The sequence below is a fragment of the Labrus bergylta genome, chromosome 6 (genome assembly GCF_963930695.1).
Source record: "Labrus bergylta chromosome 6, fLabBer1.1, whole genome shotgun sequence".
Lineage (NCBI taxonomy): Eukaryota > Metazoa > Chordata > Actinopteri > Labriformes > Labridae > Labrus > Labrus bergylta.
Window position 1 is genome coordinate 23,018,290 of NC_089200.1, and position 25,000 is coordinate 23,043,289.

A 25,000-nucleotide genomic window follows, 5' to 3' on the forward strand; every position below is an offset into this window, starting at 1 on the left:
ATGTGTCGTTTAGAGCTGTGAAAGCATCACAATTTAATCATCATTGCAGTGAACACATTGCGAAATGATTTAATGTTAAAAAGCCATGCTTTCTTACTCAGCATGTGTACATTTGATCTGTTGGATGGAGGCCTGGGTAGAGGCGCTGCTTGTCAACAGGAAAAGCAGGCAACTGCTTGGGGCCCGAGACTAGTATGGGGAAACGTTTGGCGATAACGTTCTGAAAATGTTTGGGGATAACGTTCTGAAAACGTTTGGGGATAACGTTGTGAAAACGTTTGGGGATAACGTTCTGAAAATGTTTGGGGATAACGTTGTGAAAACGTTTGGCGATAACGTTCTGAAAACGTTTGGGGATAACGTTCTGAAAATGTTTGGGGATAACGTTCTGAAAACGTTTGGCGATAACGTTCTGAAAACGTTTGGGGATAACGTTCTGAAAACGTTTGGCGATAACGTTCTGAAAATGTTTGGCGATAACGTTCTGAAAACGTTTGGCGATAACGTTCTGAAAACGTTTGGGGATAACGTTCTGAAAACGTTTGGCGATAACGTTCTGAAAATGTTTGGCGATAACGTTCTGAAAACGTTTGGGGATAACGTTCTGAAAACGTTTGGGGATAACGTTCTGAAAACGTTTGGCGATAACGTTCTGAAAACGTTTGCCGATAACTTTCATGTGACATGTTTGCAACATGTTTGAAACAGGCATAATGTTAGACATGAAGAACATCATAACTACTGTAAAAAAGCGCTCTTTGATATTTGTTTCATCGTCACACTTCATATCGTGATCGCAATACTGAACCATTTAATCTCACATGGTATAATTCTCATATTATGCAGGCATAGTTTCATTAAAGAAATGATACAGTTCTATAATGAACCCTAACACATTATCTCTGCAAAAGACAGCAACACTCTGCAGAATCTATTTTTTCACTTTGCCCTTTCATGGTCAGTCCTCTCATTCATGAGAAAGTGATGAGTGTCTCTGACCCTGATTTGTTTGACAGACGAGGTGCTGGTAACCTATATTCTGTTCCTGTGAGCTGGACATCTGTTACAGCTGAGCAGAAAGGGAGGGAGGGGTGGGTCCCTCGATCAGAAACACAGCCCAAGCTGCACTGGGATGCTGCTTGATTCATCTTGGAGAGCTGTTACTCTGAACATACGTTGGTTTCTACGCTGAATCTACATTATAGCATACACTGAAGGTTAGCGTAGCCTTGTACCTATGCAGAAGCCTACGCACGTAGCCTGGCATGCATCTCCTCAAAAATGTAACTACCCATCAAAATGACACAGAGCCCAAGCCCTGTGATTGTCTACAGGCATATTGTGTGTACGCTGGTGAGAGAGAAATGGCTGAAGATGACCAACCAATTTGTCAAATCTACTTGACAACATGTGAAAAATATTGGGAGTGCATTTCCTCATCCATGTCTCTTAGGGCGCACTCACACTAGCAAAGTTGTACCGTACTGTGCTTAAGCCTGATTGACAAGAGCAAACATGCCCCCCTAGCGCTCAATATATATCAACTTCAACTCAAACATATTAACCTCGGTTTTAGTCGCAATGGTTTCTTATTCTCTAAAAAAATGCACTGCCAACTAGCGTTATAGGCGGAGTATTGCAAAGCTACGCAGACACATCAACACACGAGTATGTTGTGCTCACACATCGGAGCGATGGTGTGGATTCATCGCAGAAATGTAAACCTGGCTGTACAGACTCATGTAAAGCACACAAATCACATCACATCACATCACATCATATCACACACTCCTGCAGGTATGTACATCTTGTTTGCTTAATCTGGTGGCTCTTTCAGCACTTTGTGATCACAGAACAGAGTTTTATGGTTTCATGGGTCATGAAATCTGATCTGCCCATAAACCAAGTTAACTTTCAATTAAGGTGGAAACATAAAAGTGATCAAAAATGGATTCTGTTTCATGCTGCATTAAAGCAATAGTGAAAAACCTCTGCAGCTGCAGGTTTAAGTGTTTTTGATTTTTTTCTTCCCGTAACTGACTTTTGTTCACAACCAGGTAGAGCTCATTACTAATCCCAAACAAAGATACAATTGTAAAACACGGATTTGTAAAACAGAGTTTTAAAGAAATGGCATCTATAGAAGTAGATGGGAGAAATTGTGAATAAATAAAGAATATAATTAAAACATCAATAAAACATTTCTTAAGAAAATCAGCTGCGACAGAAACACTGAAACCGGCAAAGTTCTCCAAGAAAAGGAAGTCTAAAATGTTACGACAACACTTCTCATTAGTCAGTTTGATTTATTTTTTAGATACCGCAGAAGACTCTTTTCCTTCTTTACAGTTATTCTGAATGTTTTTTAAGTCTAGTGGGACATTTATATAAATGATGGAATAATTTAGATCAGTATATGTTGGAATATTGGCATTATTACATGCAACAAAATATGATGCCAAATGACACCAAATTTGGGCCTTTACAATTCTTTATTTTGATCTGCAGGAGCATACACCTGGACCTACGGTGGCCCTGAAGGTCAAATACACACATGTTTTATGATTGCAAATTGATTGCATTTCACCAGACGACAAAAACACTTCAGTGAAAGCATAAATATACTACTTGGAAAACATTTAATTTACTTTACTTTTCGCAGAAGGTGAAATATTTTTGCATTTGACTGTCAGGGCCAACGTATGGACCCCTGAACTTTTACTCAACTGCCATCCTCTATATCCTAGCCAAATATCGGTTCTTCTTTATAAATATATACATTTTGTCACATTTATTCAGATTAGGCACTTATCTTATTTCTTTAAGATGAATAATGGCCGTCTCCCTGCTGCACTCTGAACTCTTTGTTTACTTTATGAACAGTTGACAGAAAGAAGAAACAGATATACAAACAGCTTCACTGACACATGTTTCTATAATGCTTTAATTCTTTTCCACACACAATAAAAAAACACCTTTTTAATGACCCTTCATTCTGTATATCCCTCCTGTGCCAGTCTTTTCATTTTTCCTCGTATTAATGTTGTTTACTGTTGGCTGTAAGAGGATTTCTCCCGCAGACACATAAATACACATTAGGAATAAAGATAAAATGAATCAGTCCTCACTTAACTGCTGGGAATTTCCAGCTTGCATCAGCCCAGAGCTAGTTAGCATGGCTTTGTGCTTTAGATTGAGCTGTAAAAGTGGAGCTTTAGTACCGCTGAGGATGTGTTTATTAGATCAGCATTTACAGAAAATAAATTACAACTGTGGGTTTTATTTTATGAAAGCCGAACGTAGCTTTGAGCTGCGTTTAGCAGTTTATTATGAGTACTAGTGAAGGGAAGACCCTCACTTAAACCGTGCAGTAAGAAGCTTTGATAACGTATCAGGTTCTCATGGATAATCCTGTGTGTTAGCAAACAGACATTACTAATCCTGCAGAAACAGAGAAACATAACCTCCCATTAAATCCCCCTCCTCTCCTACCTGTTCAGTAATACAGTGTTTACAGGTGTGTAACTGGGGGTTTAAATCACTAAGTGATGTAAAGAGATGGGGGTCTTCGGTTCAGTACCTCATTCTTCATCCCAATCCAGCCAATCCAGAAGAATCCTGTGATGTTTGACCTGACTGTAATAATATAGTGAGATCCTCCTCTTTTTTTAATGAGACAGTGTTAAGCAATTTGCTTGCAGCATCTCCTCTGCATGAAAACTGAACACTTTTTCACGTTGGTCAAGTGGAACAACCAATCCTTGACGAATATACTGCTAGTCACAGTTAAAAACCTTGTGGCCCAAAATAGAATTTAGAAACACCCCAAAAAAAAAAATCTTTTAAAAGAGATTTTTTTGTCAAACTGAGAGGACTCAAAAAAACTAACACATTCATCTAAGATTTTCTATCATGAGTTTTTTATCCATTGAGGTTTGATGCTTTGAAAACTTGCAACTGAACACAGTAAATGTGTTTTTCAGCTAAGGAGTAAAAACACCTCTGCATATGTTCACAGTCTGTCGAACATCTCTCAAAACAGTCACCATTTTTTTTTCATTGTGAATAAATATGGATTAAAAGTGCATTCAAAATGTTTGTGCGTGAGAGAGGGTGTGTGTGTGCACAGGGGTCTTCTTTAAGGATGAATGGAGGATTCAATCACCTGCTCTCAGGTCATTTGTGCTCCTTGATCGAGCTCCACAGAGCATACTCGACTGACACACTCCGCTGGAGACTCACATGTACACACCTACACACACACACACACACACACACACACACACGCACACAAACACAGATAGAGACGTATAACTGAAGGGTAGATTATATTTTTTTCATTATAGAAGTGCTTTTAATGGCCCCTTTACCTTTAGGCCATGACCTCTCCTCTCTCTCTCTCTCTCTCTCTCTCTCTCTCTCTGTTTCTCGAATACACACACACACACACACACACACACACACACACACGCACACACACACACACACACACATACACAACAAGCACACACACACAAGCTTCACTTTGACTTCAATTAGCCAATTAGCTCTATATGCTCTCAGATAAGGGGTCCTCTCTCCACCACAGTCTGATGAGTCTGAAGTAATATTTTAGTAACAAGGAAGGACCACCCATCAAACCATGAGGCCATGCTCAGTGTGTGTGTGTGTGTGTGTGAGTGTGTGTGAATGTGTGTGAGTGTGTGTGTGCACATAAAGCTGTATTAATGGAAGATGTAAAGCTGTGAGATTAAATGCCTGCGAACTGATTTGATGGTTTCAATCACACGATCTCTAACAGGCGAGGCAGCAGCTGACAGAAATATCTGGTGGAGGATTATTTTGATGTTGATAAGGATGACTGGACCATTATGATTGGTATGTGTGTGCGTGTGTGTGTGCGTGTGTGTGTGTGTGTGTGTGTGTGTGTGTGTGTGTGTGTGTGTGTGTGCATGTGTGTGTGCATGTGGGTGTGATTTTAAATAGCAAACATGCTTTCCTCTCTGCACTTGTAGCTTCAGTCTCAGCTGTCATGTACAGCCCTGGTCAAGAAGGAATTAGTTCTGTATTTTTTCAAAAATTGGAACTCAATAAAACTATTTTAGCTCAGTTTTTATTAAAATCTGATTTAAATGATTTTTTTAATTGTCTGCATAGCCATATAGCCTAATTTCAGTGACTGCACTCTGGCCAGTCTCTTTTTAAAGGGGCCATGCACCTGTGTATTGTGGATTATATATTTACTTTTGACAAGTACCTTATACAACCCCACTTCAAAAACGCTGAAGTATCCCTTGCATGAATCTAGACAGCCTTCAAAAGTTGTGTCATTGTTGTGGTTGGAGGATTGGATTTTTAATTTTATTTTACATGCGTTCCTGAAATTTCTAGGATGTCTGTCCTTGAAATTTAAGTTAAAGTTAATCACACATGCACCTCACAGGGGGTGACTATCCCTGTTGGATGGAACTCAGGAGGCAAGACATGACGTAGGATAAACAATGTGGAAATGGCAGAAGAAGCTACAGTCAGAGTGAACAATTCTGCAGCTTGCGTTGCACATGCAGCTCACCGTGACATTTTCAGGAAGTTTGTGCATGTGTGAAAGCACTGAGAGAAAAGCTACAGCAGCTATTAGGAATATCATCTGTCCCTCTGGGCTATAGGAGAAAATACACAAGTCAGGAAAAAAGGCAAAGTGAACAGCTCTTTGAAGAGCCCGTTTAAAACGGAGCTGCCCAGAATGGATCGGGAAACATGATGATGTGAAGAAGGAGCAGCAGGAAGTGAGAGAGTGGTCATGATTGCCTGCTGTGTCACAGTGAGTCTTGCTGTTATTACACTTCCTGCTGCTGTGACCTGACCAGCTCACCTGTACCACCCACCGACCTGCGTCATGCATGTTTCCTCATGCGTGTGTGTGTGTGTGTGTGTGTGTGTGTGTGTGTGTGTGTGTGTGTGTGTGTGTGTGTGTGTGTGTGTGTGTGTCTGATGGGCTTCAGAGCTGCTGATGAGTCCACTGTCTCCCGTCTCTCTCTCTCTCTTGAGAGACTCTGCTGAAAACACACTCTTACCTTAACCTTTGCTGTACATCAGATCAGTTCTCTCTCAGTGTGTGTGATCCTCTCACGCCGCCTCACACCGGCGCTCTCCTGAGAGAACCACTTAATGATCCCAAACAAGGGGGCCGAGAGGCGGATGGAGATGTGTGCTGAGGGGAATATTTGAAGCTGTATTGTCTATCAGTTGGCCTTCCCAGGAGTGGACCTCTTCAGCGGAGTGGATTGACCTCCTCAATTTATTACCCGCACGTCTGACATCCATCACATGTCAGCCCTCAGGGACACACGCGCAGGAATAATATCACAGCAGCCGTATGAGTGAGTGCGCTGTGCTGAGGCTGCCTGTGAGCTTTATTAAAAGACTGACCAGGTGGAGCTGTGCTTCCTCTAAAACGCCACCTCCCACTGAGACTGGAGGTTCATGATTCACTGAGTGTGTGGATAACTGGAGCTCTGTCTGGATGTTAGGCTGTATGGTCCAATATTAGAGGTGCAAATCTTTCAGGTCAAGCAGAAGCTTGTCACTGGATACTTGACGTCATAAATTGAAAGCCTTCATTCTTGCTGACGCTGTAGGAGAGCAGGTCTCTGAAATGAAACAGACGATGGGTGTTGGGGGCTCGTGTTGTGCCGCTTTGCACACTAAACAGACTGTTTCCCTGCATACAACCAAATCCCTCTGACACGCTATTGGACGACATAAACCGAAACCAGAACACTGATACCAAAATGTTGTCCTGTACCTACAGATCCCGTGTCTTATGCAGAATCTGTTGAAGGATTGCATTTGAATAGACAGATGGAGCAGAAATGTCACTGACTCCATGTCTGAAAGGGCTCCTGAGTGAGCGTTGTCTGTCCCTGATGATTAGTAGAGGTGTGTGTGTGAGATATGTGTGTCATCTTGTGGAGTGTGTTGTGGCGGGTTCGGGGGAGTTCTCGGGGGTGTAGCTGTAAATTAGAACAACAGCAGTAGAGCAGGGTGGGAGGGGGGAGAGGAGGAACACGTCCAGGTGTTTCAGAGCGTTTAATCACTCACCTGTGAGACTAATGAGGGGGGCACACACACACACACACACACACACACACACACACACACACACAAATATCTGCACGCACACATACTGGTGGGACTAATTACCCAAACTCCACAATGCTGCTCCAAGCACACACACCAGCTTTTAGCCTCCTTACTGGCTCATCACAGCGTCCTTTCCCGCTACTTTCACCTGTCGCCCCCCTGAAGGAGACACAGAGGGAGAGGAGAAAAGGGAGCAGAGTGGTATCTAGTAGGTCAGGAGGCAGATATATTCTCTGAGTGTCTGCCGGCGGGGCCACAGGTAACAAACACATCAGTCACACACACAGCACACCTGTTAGTGTACAGATGGCGAGCGCTGGGAGAGAGGAGCAGAGAAATGAAGAAAGATGAGCAATCAGAGCGGAGACAAAAGAGAGGGGAGGGCGGTTGTTTTTCATGGGGGAGATTGTTAAAGGAGATGGAGGACGAGGAGGTCGGGGGGGGGGGGGGGGGCTGCACCTGTTTGTGTAACACCGAGGGAGAGATGGAGGAGGTAAAGGGGGGTTTTCCTCACCTGTGTGTCCCCCTGTAGCAGAGACAAAGCTGTGTGTAATCGAGTGAGGCTCTCTCTAAGATATAACACACACATCTGTTTCATGTCTTTTTTATCTCCTTTTTTTTGTTCCACCTCACAGAAGAAATAACCCTCTTCATTAAAGACACTTCTCTCTCTGCTCTTGAGATATGCCGTTATAATTTTGTCCTCTATAATCAGGGAATAAAAGCTTTGAGTGTGTGTGTGTGTGTGTGTGTGTGTGTGTGTGTGTGTGAGAGAGCTGGTGCCCCCAGCTACATATCTTAATCTCCCGTCTATTAGCATATTCAGAGTTCTGCTCCGGCTGGTGGAGGCATCTGATAGGCTAATTTCACAGCCCCGCCGGCCTTCATCTGGCTGCAGGAAGTGAAGAGGAAGATGTGTCTAGGGAATAAGATGAGAAGAAAAAAAGTATTTTCTGTCTCGGTCTCTCTGCACACATCTGAATCCTCAATGAGCCAGAGGATGTCTGGATAATACAGATTCTATTCATCAGAAGATGAATTTAGGAAAAGTCAAATCTTAGCTTTGGTTGCTGCTGGTGTTCGTTTTTTTTTTAAATTGTCGGTGTTTCTTCACGTTCCTGAGGAATGTGCAGGTTTGGGGCCCATAACGGGTGGGGGTGCCGCCTACTACCCTGGTTAGAATAAATAAAAAAATGAATTCCGCACCAGAATTGAAACTTTGAAGGAGGACATACTGGCTGTTGCGCTTTTGACAGCACTTGGACATAGCATGTTTCCTTAATGTCTAATAATAAAAGGTCATTTTATGATTTAATTCAGACCTTTAATGAAAACATCATCTTTGAAGCTCACGATCTGCACCTTTCAAATTGCTCTTTAATAGCTAACTTTAATCTTTCTGAAACCCCAAATAATCTTTGAGTGGTTAAAGTTCCCTTTTAATGCATGTTCAACTCTCTGTTAATACATTCTGATTTTGTGTGAACATGACATTTCATAAAACAGAAGTCTTTGAGTTTTGAACTGTTGGTTTGCAAAAAAAATACTAATTTGAAGACGTCTCATTTTGCTTGGAGAATCTGTGCTGAGCATTCACAGTAAAAAAATATAGATAAAATAATTACCGGTAATCAAAATAAGAATGATCAGTTGTTTCAGTCATGCTTTATAGCATCATGGTCAAATGGTTTGATAGAGAACATTTGTGCTGCTTTTAAGAGCTGTTTAAGAATGTGTGAAATTCTTCCAGTAGCCTTTTTAATTACTTTATCTCAGATCTTCAGTTTTTTTTATAAAAAAAGAATCCTTGAATGATTCCTTCTCGTCTCCAACATGCAGTTTTCTGTGAATACATTCGCTCTCTTCAGCCAGTCCTCTGTTGCAGGAATTGAACATGACATTTCACAAGACGTATGTGAACACTGACCCATCCCGTCCATGTTTTAACACATTACAGTATACCAGAGACACATTAAAGAAACTCCGGCTGTATGTGGCCGTGTGATGCTGAAATATGAATACTCCTCCTTGATGTTTCTATTTGAATTTATTCCCGTCCTTCTCCCAGACGTTGGGAAGATTTTTAGAATCAGCCATAAAACATTTCTGAGAAAAAAACACAATCTGTGGAAGTGCAGACTCGTGTCTTCTTCCTCAGAAACGGAGGTCAAGTCCAACAGAAGCAACACCGGACTTTAATATTAATCCACACAGATGCAATGAGCTGCTGTGTGTGTGTGTGTGTGTGTGTGTGTGTGTGTGTGTGTGTGTGTGTGTGTGTGTGTGTGTGTGTGTGTGTGTGTGTGTGTGTGTGTGTGTGTGTGTGTGAGAGAGGCAGGGCTGGAGAATCAGATTGCCTAGTCCAGTCACACAGATCCTCTCTCACTGCTTAGCCTGTGACAGCACATTTCCTCCTCTCTTCATGCTGGTCGCCTCTTCTCCAACAGCTCCCTCTCTCCTCCTCCTCCTCCTCCTTTCCCTTCATATTCTCTCCCAAATGCAAATCCAAATTATCTTTATTGGCGTGACGGGGATTTGTATATAACATAACATACAGTACAGTAATAACAGCTTAATTCTTGTCGTTCTGTCTCTTTTTATTCCAGCTGCTTCCTCCTCTTCCACATCCTCTCTCCTCCTCCTCTTCCTCTTGCTCCCTGTACTCCTTTTTTGTTTTTTCCTCATCAGTCTCCCCTGCATCCCCCCTGGCCCTCTCTGTGCTGCTGTATGCATTGGTATCATTAGCAGCAGCACTATGATGGATGATACTGAGAGGCTCTGCTCTGACGGGGTGGGGCTCTGCTTTAGAAAACCATCATTACCTACACACACACACACACACACACACACACACACACACACACACACACACACACACACACACACACACACACACACACACACACACACAGACACACACACACATGCACACACACACACACACACACACACACACAGACACACACACACATGCACACACACACACACACACACACACAGACACACAGACACACACGCGCACACACACACACACACACGCACACACACACACACACACACACACACACACACACACACACTCAGAAGCTAATGCAATGTACCTGCATGCACAAATGATGTCAGATTCTTGCTTACATTCAGACGAAGGAATTTCAAAGTGACATTTTGGTACCTTTAAACCTTATTTACACATATTTTAAGGTCATAAATAGCTTACAGACACAGGGACAGTTCTTTTGTTGTTGTAGTAGATTACTTCAGACTACAGCAGTGAAAAGGCTGTTATAGCTGCAACTATAAGTTCACTTGTTCAAAGTGTGTGTCTGGCAGGCTCAGATTTTAAGTGTCTGACTATTTTACACAAAGGGTCCCTAAAGAGACAGACCTGTTACTGTAGTTAAAAACACACCAGACTACATCGACAACAACTGTAATGTTATCCTGCAGGAAATCGAAGCCGCTCATCTACTGCTGCTTCAGTCATGTGAATTATCATCTTGATGTTTGTGACACAATTATTTTGACCAACACAGTTAAAGCCACAATCATTAACTCTTCCACCTTAAAATAGTCGTTTTATAGATCGATCTTTTAGAAAAATAACTTTTGAGGGAGAATGGCGTCTGCCTCAAGTCCACGGATCACCCCGTCACCTGCTTTCAACACTATGGAACTTTGGCAGTGGGTCGAGTTCATCTCTTGGGAATGTGTATGACTTTACTGCACACTGTCAGACACTTAGAATAACAATCTGAGCCTGTCAGGGAGAAAAACAACAACTTTTAGTGGACATGCTTTGATCCTATGGATTGTGATGCAGACATTACAGCCTGTTTCACTGCTGCAGGGTGAAAAACAGTCTTGTGCTTTTCTGAACCTGTTGCTGTTGGTCATCTAGGCCCCTAAATTCATATTGTACAAATATATACAATATAACAAAAGTTATAAAACACAGACTTTTAACATCCCATCCTCTCTTTTCCCCAGACACACTTTGAATCACATTCTGGGGTTTTAGAGGTTTGTATTGACTCGGAGCCCCACAGGGAGATGAATGCCAGCAGCCTCTCCTCTGTGTGAGAGTTCAGACAGAGCGGCCGTCCAATAGACCATAGGGTGCTAAAAGGCTCTATTTTCAGAGCTGGCAGGAAGCTTTACCTCCGGGAATGCTCACACACTCCATATGCAGCATGAGATTTTTGAACATTTCCATGGCCTGTGTGTGTGTGTGTGTGTGTGTGTGTGTGTGTGTGTGTGTGTGTGTGTGTGTGTGTGTGTGTGTGTGTGTGTGTGTGTGTGTACTAAATGTGTGTTTGCTTTGCTTGAAATGTTTGTGCAAAGTTCCCAGAGTTTGGATTTCAGAAAGGAAATTATGCAAATCCTGACCTAAGTCTGACAATCCTGTGGTGACACAGTGTGTTGATGGCATTAGAGGGCGCAGACTTTATCTAGGGTGTGTGTGTGCGTGTGAGTTTGTGTGTTTTGTGAAAGGAAAAAACAGAGCTAAACTCCAAAACATACAAATTTAAAAGAAAGAGATAAAGTTGTCAATGCTAAACATTTGTGTTTGCTCCATTGTGTGTTTGGTGTGCATGCATGTGAGTGTATATGTATGTCTGTGTGGTGTGCATGCATGTGCCTGTGTGTGTGTGCGTGTCTGCGGTGTGTGTGTGTGTACATGTGTACTGATCATCTTGTCAGAGTCCATAAGGAACAACAGGCCCTTATTAAACGTGGACACTCAGTATGGATTGATTGAGTTAGGCGGTTGGTGTAGTAACTGGATGAGCAGGCGACTGTGAAAGTGTGTGCGTGGGCGATTAGACACACACGGAGGAAGCAGGAGCTGTGACTGACTGATGGCCGCTGGTGGCAGGAGGCTGCTGCAGGAGGGGATGTACTTGTACCGCCTCAGGGGATTTCTCCCTGGGGTGTGAGTGGGCAGATTGAACCTGGACTTTCCCTCTAAGCTCTGGGGACAGAGTATGTTTGTCACCCTGCAGCATGGACACACACGCACGAACACACACACACACACACACACACACACACACACACACACACACACACACACACACACACACACACACACACACACACACACACTCAGACAGAAAGATGGGCACATTTTAAAGCCATGGACGTAGCTCCCCGTCTGCCTCTCCTCATGTGTGCTCAGGAACAAGCTGCTGGCAGGAAGCGGCTCAGGCAGGGCTCGCCAGCGGCTTGTAAGTGAAGAAATTGGGATGTGTTGTTGTTGAAGGTTTAGCCTGAAGCGTCCTTCATTCCTTTGCCATCCAGTTCTTTCTCTTTTTTATTTCTTTGCTTAAAACATGAGCAGAGACGGTTTCACTCTTAGAAGAACAACTGTGATCTGCTCCAAATATGCCGGTATGCTATAGGGACATAAACATACAGAGTGTGTGGATGCTTTATTTTAGAGAAATACGTTTTTTTTTTGTTTTTTTTGAGTCTGGGAATAGTTGATCTTCTCTGTTAAAACCTATTCTGCTCAGTATGTCTGCTAAATCTGATTTCTTTTTTAATTTGACTATAAGGCCGGACTCCTGTGTCACTACTTTGAGTTTAACTTATTTCAGAGTCCTTTTGCTTTGGTCTGACAAAAATGTTGCCTCTTTTGCAACAAATATGTGGACGTCTAGAATCAGATAGATGAGTCAAGTCAGCCATCATTGATGTAATGACATTTCTATATGGAGATATCTGTTTTAGACATGAAGAAAAAGTCCTACACAGACGTTATTCCTAAATGCAATCAAAGGCCGATCCAACATGATTGATCAGCACTTGGACTAAGAACACTTCAAAGCGAAACCAAAAATGCATTTGATACTACAACCGTGTCCCTGAGATAAGAGTCTGGCTTCATATAACTGAAAAAAGAATAACTGAATTCTTAAAATGATGCTGCTAATGACCCTGTAATCACTCTGGGAACAACAGCTCAGATTATCGGGAGATGTGTCATGTTTTACTTTGTTTTTCTTCAAAAACTCCTCGGATACGTGGCTTACGTAGGTCTGTGTGTTCTGTCTCTGTGTGTTCTTGTGTGAGTAGAAAAGGATGCAGACTCACAGTTTCTGTATCTTGATTTCCTTCTCATCTGTCTCAGTTTCTGCCTCCAGAGGCTCAGTTTGAAAAGCCTGTTCTTCATCTGTGTGTGTGTGGTTTTTTTTCTGTGTGTGTGTGTGTGTGTGTGTGTGTGTGTGTGTGTGTGTGTGTGTGTGTGTGTGTGTGTGTGTGTGTGTGTGTGTGTGTGTGTGTGTGTGTGTGTTTGTGTGTGTGTGTGTGTGTTTGTGCGACAGCATCGTGCGACACCATGATTAAGTGTTTTGAATAATTGATGATTGCATCCCTCATTAAGTCCCAGTCTTGGGCACTGGCAGGCTTTGGCTCTATTTTTATGCCCCAGAATCCTCCTCTCATCTCCTTTCCTCCTCCTCTTCTTCCACAGATGTAGAGGATCCATCACTAGGCTCTTTGGGCGGGGGTCTGAAGGGGCTGTGGGGGATCTAATTCATGTTGAGTGGACATTTTTAACAGGCAGGCAGCAGTGTGGACTGTAGCTGAGACATGGTGTCTTCCTCCTGCAGAAAACAACCCCTGGCTTTACGTCTGCTTGGTTTAAATGTAAAATATGTCACAGTGAAGCTGAGAGTGTGAGAAACACTGTCTGCTGTCTCTCCCTCTACACACTGTCATCACCTGCTGCTGATGCATCAAATCACACAAGTAAAGATGCCATGAAAATGAGTAAAATGGTATTTATCTGTGCCTGAATGGACAGAGGATCCGGTGTGTGTGAATCATGAGGAGGAACTCCAGCTCCACCTCCGCATGATGCCGAGTGTTTGGGAGTGAGTAATAACATCCTGCAGGTTTGGATGAGAAGCAGTGCTAATTCTGTCTGCATTTTTTTTATTATTCAAAGATTTACTGATTTATTCATCCCTCTGCCAATCATCCCAGTTTCAGTGGAATAAGTCTGCATGCTTTAGTTGAACTTCGACAAATAAGATTATATCTATTCCTGATGTGAACAATGAAGCTGGAATAAAAAGCCGAACTTCTGTAAACCAATGCAGGAAATCATTGTTTTCGATATATCCGATACCAATATATCAGCCAATAACTTTGTAGATCTATGTTATAAGATATACAGATATAAACATTTGTTGCGTTGATCCATCAATGAAAAGATGTATAACGTAGAAATGATGGCCACTCAACCAGGAAGTAACTGTGTATGTACGTGCTTCACCACCTGACAGTCTGGAGAGTGATAATGCCTGTTATGGTCCATATAGTGCACTCTGCTGGTGACAGCCAGAAAGACAACTGCTAGTGTAACCCAACGATACTCACATGAAATGCTATTTGACTGGTGAATAAAACTAATACGAGCATATATCTGCGATAAAATTAGCCGATACTGATAGTCACTGGATATGCTAATGTCGGCCGATATTATCGGTTGGCAGATAAATCGGTCGTGGCTTTATAAAAGGGGGCTTTGTTAAGTGAACACTTTTATAATCAGAACGATATTCTCAAGTCACAGAAAGCTCTGCCTTCTTTCTGTCACGTCATCAAGTTGGACAACTTTTTTAATGACTTCACGACGTTCCTTTCAGTGCTGTGTAAATCAGGACGGCTACACCCTGGCATTATCTCATTTTCAGCTAATCTGAAATAAACATGATAATAGACGGAGAACTCATTCTTTTTGGCAGCGCAAAGCTAAGGCTCCGATCTTTTGCGTCATCACATTGTTTGTTCATCGATGACGTTGTGTTATGTGCTGTTTGAAACGGGGTGAAAACATGCAGGAGGCTTTATCTATCCATGGATGATCTTTGTTCACATAATCCTGTTTTCAATGGATCCACAGAAAAAAAAAACATAACAGCTGCTGCAGAATTTATACAATTTAAATTCGGGTTACAGATTTTAGGGATATCAAGTATTTGAGGAGCTGACAAAATATGGCATTATAAAAACTAAGAATACCAATAACTTAAGCTGTGCAAACATTTTCATCTCAGAGTTCTAGGGTTTTTTTATGTGAAGTATTTGAAGCTGAAGTTACTCCAAATGTGTGTCCTCATGAGGTGCACAGGACCTGCTGCATACAAAACCCTGTCTCCCGTATATTGTCTTCTCTTTTTGTGAGAGAGATCTCGGTGAAGGTTTTATTTGAATCTTTAATCTCTTGAGGCTAATCTTAGTTCCTCAACAATGTTCTGTGATTATAAAGTCATAATTAGCTTTTGTTTGATGACGTTGGTGTGTTCTTTTCAGCGTCTTGTCTTAGAAAAATAGGTCTCTGACGAACATACTTACTTAGTCATAGTTGCTGTCATTAAAATGAACACCAGCGTGAAGTCATCTGAGCTGATGCTTTTTGAAAAGCAAAAAAAGAGAAAAGCTGCAGCAGAGCTGAATAAAAGCATGAATGACAAAAATTATCTGTCTCATCTTCAATGCAATGCAAGAGTTCAGAGAGTTTGTTTTAGGTTTGCTGACAGAGAAGTTCAGACTGCTAGTCAAATAGGGTTTGACAGACAGATTGAGACAGACAGACAGACAGACAGACAGGTGGAACAAGTGTGCAGGTTCGTTAATAAAGGCGTATCCACCTCCCTCAGCAAAGCCACATCACCAGCATGAGAAGAGATACACATTGTTGAGCAGGACCAATTTACATTTTAGCACATTAACAAGGCAGGAGTCTCTCTCTCTCTCTCTCTCTCTCTCTCTCTCTCTCTCTCTCTCTCTCTCTCACTCACTCACTCACACACACACACACACACACACACACACACACACAGGGGAGGTGCAGGGAGAATGAGATTCGTTTTCATCTATTTCCCTTTAAAACATGAGAAAGGAGGAATTCCCTGCAGAGAGTGAGAGCTTTGATATCTGCAGACCCGTGTCTGTAAATAGGTTAGCTGGAACGCATGTGTGTCTTTTTGTGCGTGGTTTTGGGTTAATTTGCACGTGCATGTGAGACTTTCAAGTTTTGTGTGCGTGTGTGTGTGTGTGTGTGTGTGTGTGTGTGTGTGTGTGTGTGTGTGTGTGTGTGTGTGTGTGTGTGGGCTGGGGGGACCTCTTTCTGGCAGGGGATTGTTGGGTTTGAGAGAGTGTGTGTTTACCTTGTCGTGTTGAGGCCTCTGCTGATCCTTCCTTCGAGTGATGGAGGCAGGCAGAGAGCCATGTGGAGCTCAGAGAGACGCTCTCTGTTTCCATGTCTCCCCCCCTGCAGAGTGCTGCTGTGCAGGCTGGAGGCCTGGCTGTCTGCCTGATGTAGGAGCTGCACGGCTGGCCTCACAGGCCTGCAGGCCGGCTGCAGTCTGCTGCTGCTTCATCCAGCAGACAGCTGTGCAGACCACTGTGAGGCCTGTTTACATGTGCTAACCACTTCAGTTTCCCACTCTGCTTCATCTCAAGAGACACGCCTGAAATATAATGGTGCGGATGTCTTGTGAGGGATAAGCTTTATATCTATAGATATGTTATAGAAAGGTTCTTAATAGCACAGCCCTGCTTTGTCATGTCTTAGCTCTGCTGATGGACAGTTTGGTGAGCTGTGATCTCATACCTTGAGTCATTTAGTCCTTTATTTGTGCAAAATCATAATACAAATAAGAAATAACTGTTTCCATATAAAAAGGTATAAGCCTGCAAAAAGAACCAACCTCACATTGAAATGAAAAGGATCTGCAACGTTTTGACACACATTTACAAGGCACTTCAACCATATCTTAATCATAGTCAGAGGCTACTACCTTTCTCTTTCAAGAGAACTTGTTTCAGATATTTTACAGAATCAAAAAGAACACTGACTGTGAAGCAACGATGATGTAAACAACTTGATCTGTGTACCTTAATGAAAGCATTGTGCACGTTGACAGCAGCCTCTCTGCAGGTAAAAACTGGTCCGACCCATGATGCCACACAATCTGTTCATACAGGTGACTGGAGCCTTTATCTCTGCACTCCACTTGTAAAGCTTTGATGTAATGATCTGTGACACTTTCTTTGGTTTAGAGTTTCCTTGTTGTTCATTTCATCCCTCTGCAGCAGCTTTAAAGATCTGTATAAAATACTTGAACGTAATGCTATGGATCTTATTCAGGAATAAGGCTGCAACTAATGCTGCACTGACAGCTGTTTGAGTCAGACGATAACATTGTGAAACCTTTGACACCTTGCAAGTCCATGCATCTGATCTGTTATCTTACAAGTTTTGCCTTTTCTCCTCACACTTACACAACACCAGAACACCGCTGCCCTGCTGATGTGTGGTTGTAATGGACACTGGGTTGGGTGTTGAGTTGCACAACATCTGTGGTCTTGTGTGGTGTTTTATAGTTTTAGTCTAGTTAACTATACACTCACATCTCCTCTCTCTTGCTTGTATTTGTATGGACAGATAAGACGCACAGTACACTGAGGGTTTTAAACGCCTGATAGACCACCACCAATGTTTGAGTCCATTCTCGTCTAGTTAACGAATACAAAACATTATTGTCTTCTTGTCTATTTTTTATTTTTATTTTTTATTATCAAATAGCGTCAGCGTCTCATTTTCCACATGGAAAAACAGTTAACAATCGTCATCGTCAATCGAAAATGTTCCCTAGCAAGGACAACACCTCAACAATATGCATTTTAGATATTTAATGATAGATCGAGTTATGAGACGGATGAATGTACGTTAAGATTATGATTGTGATGGAAGAGGATGTTGTCAGTTGGCTGGTCTGGAAGGGTGGACTTACTGCAGGGCAGAGAGAGACTCAGCATAACTCAGCTGGAGCTGATCACGGCCCAGACTGTGCCCAGAATTAGACAAACGAGATGAAAGGATGAGAAAGGTGGGTGAATGGATGAGAGGAAGGGAATCATTAAGACTGATGGCTGACACTGTGGACAGAAACACTGTTCTCTAAACAGAACTTCTGTTATAAAGTGGTTTCTCTTCCTCTGCAACGGAATGAAATATTTGGTTGTTGTAAGAGAGCTGTCCATTACTCCTTTGTCTTCTTTTTAGGACCCATTTTACAGCCCCCAATTTAAACAGACGTGGACTCTGCTCTAACTTCGCTGCCAGCTTAAAGGCAAAACACCTCCATATTTATGTTCATTGATTAATACGGAAATGCAAAGTGGAATATGTGGAAAAGCACATGGCGATCCTGCCTTGAACAGTTTGTGGCTATGTGGGTGACATCTTCAGATGTTCCCGGTAAACAAGACAAAATGAATCTACTATTTATTATTGATATGACTGTTGTCTAACTTCTCCCCTCATCTGCAGCTTAATCATAAACCCTCCTGCTCAGTCTGTTGAGCAGTTTTCATGCATTCAATCCTCCATCAATCATAAATCATCCCCTGCTGATCTGACACTACATGTCACATAGAGATAAACGACACTGGACTTCAGAGTGAATCATGTTATCAAGGTGTGACACTGAACTTTAACCCACAGCTCACACTCACTGCTCTGTCTTGTTTGTCTCTGTTGGACACGCACACATACACACTCAGGTTGTTACGTCTCCTCCTCCCACCTCTTAAAGTTGATCTTTCACCCTGTATTCAGTTCATTGCAGTTCCTCTCTGTTTCATTCTTCACCGCTCTTCGTCTCTTCCTGAGTTGCTCCGACTCTACTGGAGGACGCTTTTTTAACCTGCAGATCTAGAAACTGGTACGTTTCATGCTTCGTGTTTTTAGATTCTGTAGTTGACACTGTTCTCAGTTTATCTGCTCTTTAATTGACATGTATCCCTCTCTCTGTTTTCTTCACGTGTGCTCTGTCAGCTGACATTTCAAACTAAGACTAGCAGCAGTGCGTTTCGCCTGCTTGTTCATTTCAATAAAGAATTTCGGCTTAGATAGAGAGGAGTGTAACAGAGGACAACCTTTGGTACACACAGTCATGGTGATTCATTAACAGCTCAGAGGATACATGTGTTGATAAGCTGCTCTGTACTGGTCTCAGGGTGGGCTGTCTGGAAACAAACAACAGATTTCTAAGCCAACTCATAGTCACTGAAATAGGGTGACCATATTTTCAAACCTGCAAATATGGACACTTTAGTTTTACCACAAACCCACATGCATGGAGCGTGGCGTTAGTTCAGACAGGCCACGGAGTCACGATCTGTTATCATTCCAGAGTTTTGGTAACAGCTGATCTCACGTAGCCGCATCAGCTGATGGCCAGCTGATTTGCCGTTTGCCTCAATAAAGGTGGTCACTTCTAGCCTGTACCCTCCATTTGTGTTTGCTTGTTTTAATATTGCTTTGAATTCTGACATTTTCATCGAGGGCAAATGAAACTGGACACTTGCAGTGTGTGAAAAAGCAGCATATTCATTGGCTAGTACCTTTTGAGGGACGCTGTAACTCTCCTGGAGCTCTTTGGAAAACGCTGACTTCCTTTTCGTCATGACAGCGAGGCCACATGTCGTTATATGCAGCAGGTCCTGTAAGGATGATAAGCTAGGCTAGCTAAGCAATCGTCGCAACCCTGAGATTTATTAACAAGATAAAAAAGGAATGAGACAGACAAGGTGATGCTCTGGACAGACTTTTAGTTTTTCTGTGACGATCCAGAGCAAGGAGAACTTTTCCAACACTTCCACTAAACTTTGGTCAACTACAGTGCAGATCTACAGATACAGAGGTGGTGTTGGTGGAGGATTAGAGAAGGGGGTGCAGGGGGGATTCAGCTGACGGACAGTGCACAGGTAAAAGAGAGTTAGTGCAGAGGTGGTCTGTATGATTGTTCATTATTGAGATGGAAGGAGAGCTGAATGAGTGCAGCCGCTAATCTAACTCTGAGCCTGATGGACAGAACACAATTACCCTGAGAGTGGGAGGCAGGAGGGAGAAAGAGGTGAGGATCCCCCCCCCCCCCCCCCCCCTCATCCTCCTCCCCCTTTTCTGTCTCTCTCTTTTTTCTTTCCTGTCGCCTGGCAGACTTTACTGTAGCTGCAGATGATTTCTGGGCATTAAGCTCCTGTTGGCAGCATCCTGAATATACACACAGACACACACACACACAGATTCACACACACACACACACACACACACATCATCCACTTGCTCTCGTTGGCAGCGTCCCATTTACGAACGTCCAATTTACCGCTCCTTCCCCTCTCTCTTCTCCTCCCTCTTCGGCTTCAGATGGCGTCTAAATCCAGACACGCTAAGCTACGTTCTCTCCTCCTGCTGCTACTTTTAGCTCGGGCTGATTCCAGGTCAAAACGACACTACAGCGTCTGCGATTGCGTCTGATGTTGCTTCATGTTGTGTCTGTGCGTGTGTCTGAGCGAGGCAGGGAGTTTAAACAGCAGAAGCCAGACATTGACTTTTTTGGGGGGGATAAATTAGCTTGTTCACCCCTCCAGGGAGTGCAGCTTAGATGTAGATCTGTTCCTCGAGTCTCTGGAGGAAGGACCATATGTCTGCAGCCTTAGAGAAGTCTGGAGAGCTGAGCTGCAGCAGATTTTTCATTTTCAGCCTCACAGTTTCTCGTTTCCTGCTCATTTTCACCCGTTCACTTGTGGCTGTTTTGCTGGCATGGTTGGACGACTCCTTCAGTGAGTCGTGCTCTCAGAGGAGCAATTTAGCAGACAGAACATGAACTCTTAACTCTATTTCTTGACACATTTTGGTTAAAACACTCAATGCAAAACCACAGGAACACGTCTTTGAATATGTGGAGCTGTAGAATAAAAGCTTTTCTGGGTAAAGGCATAGTTTGGATTTTTGAAGTGTGGATCTGAGGGGTACTCAGTAAAAGTTAAATTACTATGTACTATGGCTGTCATGATAACATAATTTTACAGATATGATACTGGTAAAAATCATATAGGAGCAATACCTGTTAAGATACCAAGACAACAAAAATAGAAGTCCTAAGCACCAAATATCTGGTAACTCCTTGTTTTTATTGACATAAAATGCGGGCAAACTTCATGTATAAATACGTTGGCAATTTCCTTGCAATTTGTGAAATTTAGACAGCGCTCTCTCTCTTGCCTTGCAGCAGCTTTCAGTAAAATGACTGTATGACTGAAGAATAGTGATGCACTGATGCATCAGTTGAACATATCTGATATTGGCCCTGTTAAGAGACATCGGCCCATCAGTGAATAATGTTTAATGCACTTATGTCAGAAGTTTTTTTATTTTTTGTTTACTGATAATTATCTGTTTCTGTGTCTAATCAATGTAATGCAAGCTTTTAGACATTACTGCTGATTCAGAAAATAGTTTTTTTTTATTGTATCTGTGGAGTCCCCTGTTGGACAAACTCTGATTTATTTTCATGCAATCAGCTAAATTGTTATTATGACCATCGGTGTATAACTTTATAGAAATAAAAATTCTTTAAACCTCAAGAAAAAGTAAAGTCAGATCGTAGCTTGGCTTGCATCTATAACAGAGCATTGCATCTGCATGTAGCAGAGTTAATGATTTGCCATTGTCTCACGCTTTTAATTGTGTGGATAATGTGTTATTACTGTAGTTTCCAGCTGGGACTAGTATGTTTTGTGTAGGAACACAGACGTTGCACAGTTGAGAGGAACATGGTGCAAATCAAAATGGCTGTGTGACATCAGATGACGCTGGAAAAAAATATCCCCAAATATAGAGTACTTTTAAAATGATTTTTGACCTTACATAGATTAGCTTCTGCCTCAAAAGCCCTTCTTCTTCAGAATATTGGAACTATCCCTTTAAGGCTGTGAGTAGTTTTCTACTCTTCTTCTGTTCTGGTCCAAGTTGAGGATTAACTCACTGCTTTTCTTAAACACGAGCTCCAGATGCTGCCTGAAAGACTTCACAGCTAGAAGGAGAGGAACGAAAGCAGAGAACAAAAAGAAAAGAAGGACGGAGGGGGGACATGTTCGGGGCTGGAGAACTCCTTTTCTCTTTTTTTTTTTAATTCTTCCTTGGGCTTTTTCCTCTCCCTCTCTTTACCCCCTGCTCATTATCTTCCTCACCCACTGTGTGTTTCCTCACCCCTCACTTTCTTTCCACTCTGTTCGCTCCTCTAACCCCTCACTTCACTCTTGCTCTCTCTCCATCCATTTGGTGGAACAGTGCAGCTGATAATGCCTGTAATTGGAGTGACTCACACTTTTCCAGTGTGTTTGGACCAGATAAAGAATATTGTCAGCATTTTGCCGACATGGCCTCTGCTGGCAGAATTAAATGGACTCTGTTCTGTTCTGTCTGCAGCAAATTAAAAGCCTCTCAATTCATCTGTTCTCGCCTGCGGCTCGCAGGGGTCTCCTATTCACACAGAAACGCGGTGGAGAGGGGGAGGAAGAGGAGAAAAGAGATTTCCCTCTCCTCCAAGAAGCACCAGTCTTTTAGTTTTTTAATGAAGTCTGCACTTAAACGGAGACAGAGAGAGAAAGAGAGGGGTCAGGACTGATAGTCTGAGCGGAGGTGAAGAGCAGGTAGTGGGATTCATTATTCAGCATGTGGACTGGCAGCTGTCTCCTCCTCTCTTTGTACTTCAGAAAGCAGCTCGCCTGCGTGCTGTGTGCTCTGTGTGTGTGTATGTGCGTGCATGTAAATGTGTGTTTCTCAGGCATTCATGCGACAAGGTTAGAGTGTGATTCAGACTGTTTTTGGCTGCTAAGTTGTAGTTGTTGCTGCCAGTCAACGCTTCAGAATGAAGCAGTGACAGATGGGAAAGAAGAGGCAGAATGTTGAGGCTGGAGGGGCCCCACAGGGACCGCACAGAAGGGACAACAAGTGTAGTTTTAGTCCTTAAGATGCTCCTTAACAAAGATGAGGGATTACAAGCTACACCGCTGATAAGAAATAACATACGTTTCCAGTTTGTAAGTGGGCATGGCCTCTTTTTTTCCCTCGCAACAACATGGTTGCTGTGCTGTCATGAGAATAGTTGGCTGTGACGAGAGATACCGAAGCTGTCAGATCTTGTGAAAGGAAGGGAGTTTTTGAGACTTGTCAAGTGCATTTTTCAAGTCTGAAAAATGTGCCATAAAGTAGCAGAATGTACTGAAATAGATAGTTTAGGATAATACCATTTGCGTTGGTGACTGTTGAGCATCAGTCCTAATTTGTTCGTACGTTCACGTCTCCCAATGAGGTGAATAGACACAGGACCTGCTGACGGTCCAGTAAAGGGGCGGGGCAGAGGAGAAATCCAATGCACATAAAATTCCAGATGATCCGTGTGCGCCGCCAGCCATCCACTGCGGAGACAGTTGCACGCCCTTTAGTCAATACTCATGTATTTACTGCACGCGTAACTGTCCGTCTGCTGCACATGACAGAAGCACCTGTTGTATCGATGTTGTTCTCTTGTTCCCATTTGATCTTGAATGAATCTGGCCTGAATCTGATTGGTTGTTGCCTTGTCATAGGTGGGACTTGTGTGAAGAATCAAATATTTTGGCTGTGTTGCAACAGGCATAGCTTTCTTTTTCTTTGACTTTTTATTAACTGGTTGGATTTACTGACTGCTTAATGCATCCAAACAATCAAATGTTGGCATATAAGCAATTATAAGATTCAAATCATAATATTTGAAATATTTCTCTCTTATTTGAATAATCACAAACAGCTCTGGTTGGAAGAAGTACCTTCATTCATCGGGCCCTATTTGGATGGCGTAAAGCGTTGCGCACAGCGTTTTGGACGGGGGCGTGTCTGACTATGTTTTGGTGGAGCACAATCTGGACTCATTGTGCCAGGCTCAGAGTGAAAAGAGGATGGCTTGTGTAACTTGATTTTACATAGCGTTGTTTATTTTTACGTGTTTTGGATGTAACATGAATCAAAGGCTCAGTGTGCTTTTGTGCTTTTCCATGTGACAAATGTCATGTACCTTATGCCTTGAAAATATCCTTGACATTTACAGACAGATTGGTTTAACTTTGATGAACAGTGCTTGAAGATTTGAGGGACGATTACAAAAGTTCACATCAGGTTAAACACCACAGAAGTGATTCAGATAATGTATATTAAACAGATAAGTTTGTTAACAGTTTGTCTGACTGCCTGTGATTCGTGTTTCCTGATTGAATTATTAACATGTTTATCAGTGTGCCTGCAGTGGTGATTTACAGAAAAGATGGCTAAACATTAGAAAAATAAATGTTTTTGTTATCCAGAATTTCCCTTTTCTCTGTTTTATAACCGGTATAAATGATTATCTTTATGATGGAATGAGGTGTTGTGAACAGGTGGCATTGTTCCTCAGGCTGTATCTTTGCAGACGCACATTACTGACAGGTAACAGGAAGTATACCGCAGGTCTCTCGTGTCTGTTACCATGGGCAACAAGTACTCAAGGCTGTGATGAGAAACCAGCTCATTGTGATGCCTGCTGAGGACTGCTGCGAGGTTTCTCCTGCAGCGAAAAAAGAAAACAACATGAATGAAACACACCTCTCTCTCTCTCTCGTTCCAGCTCTCTGTGGGTGTGTGTGGGATGTCGTGTCAGGGCTGAAGCCCGTCCCTCTCCCATGAGCCTGTGTGCCCACGCACACACCTGGCGCCTCCACGCACGCACCCGGCGCCCACTCACATACAGCCGGCACTGACGCTGTAAACTGGACCCCTGGAGCCCAGCGGACCCCAGCGGACCCCAGCCGAGCCGAGTCCAGCCCAGCCTGAGGATGTCAACAGAAACGGAGCTACAGCCAGCGGTCAGACCGGGCAGCGTCAGACGGGACTCCAGGAGGAAAGGTAAGGACACCTGATGTAGTCCGGCTACATGGTTAAGGACTTTAGGATTTCTGCGTTTTCTTTCAAAGTTGAGTTAGA

General features: G+C 42.8%; 1 protein-coding gene across 10 annotated transcripts in view; it reads left to right on the forward strand.

The window, feature by feature from the left end:
• The window catches only part of dab1a (DAB adaptor protein 1a), a 110,210-nt gene that overhangs the window by 20,875 nt on the left and 64,335 nt on the right, over nucleotides 1-25,000 (forward strand). For 8 of the 10 annotated variants that reach the window (XM_065956030.1, XM_020631835.3, XM_065956035.1 and 5 more), the window contains exons 1-2: nucleotides 18,730-18,884; nucleotides 24,645-24,922. In XM_065956030.1, coding sequence (XP_065812102.1) covers nucleotides 24,853-24,922 — 70 coding nt within the window. In that variant the 5' untranslated portion in view covers nucleotides 18,730-18,884; nucleotides 24,645-24,852. Of the gene's footprint in view, nucleotides 1-18,729; nucleotides 18,885-24,644; nucleotides 24,923-25,000 lie in introns of those variants that run through there. The other 2 variants (XM_065956032.1, XM_065956031.1) reach the window with 1 other exon arrangement.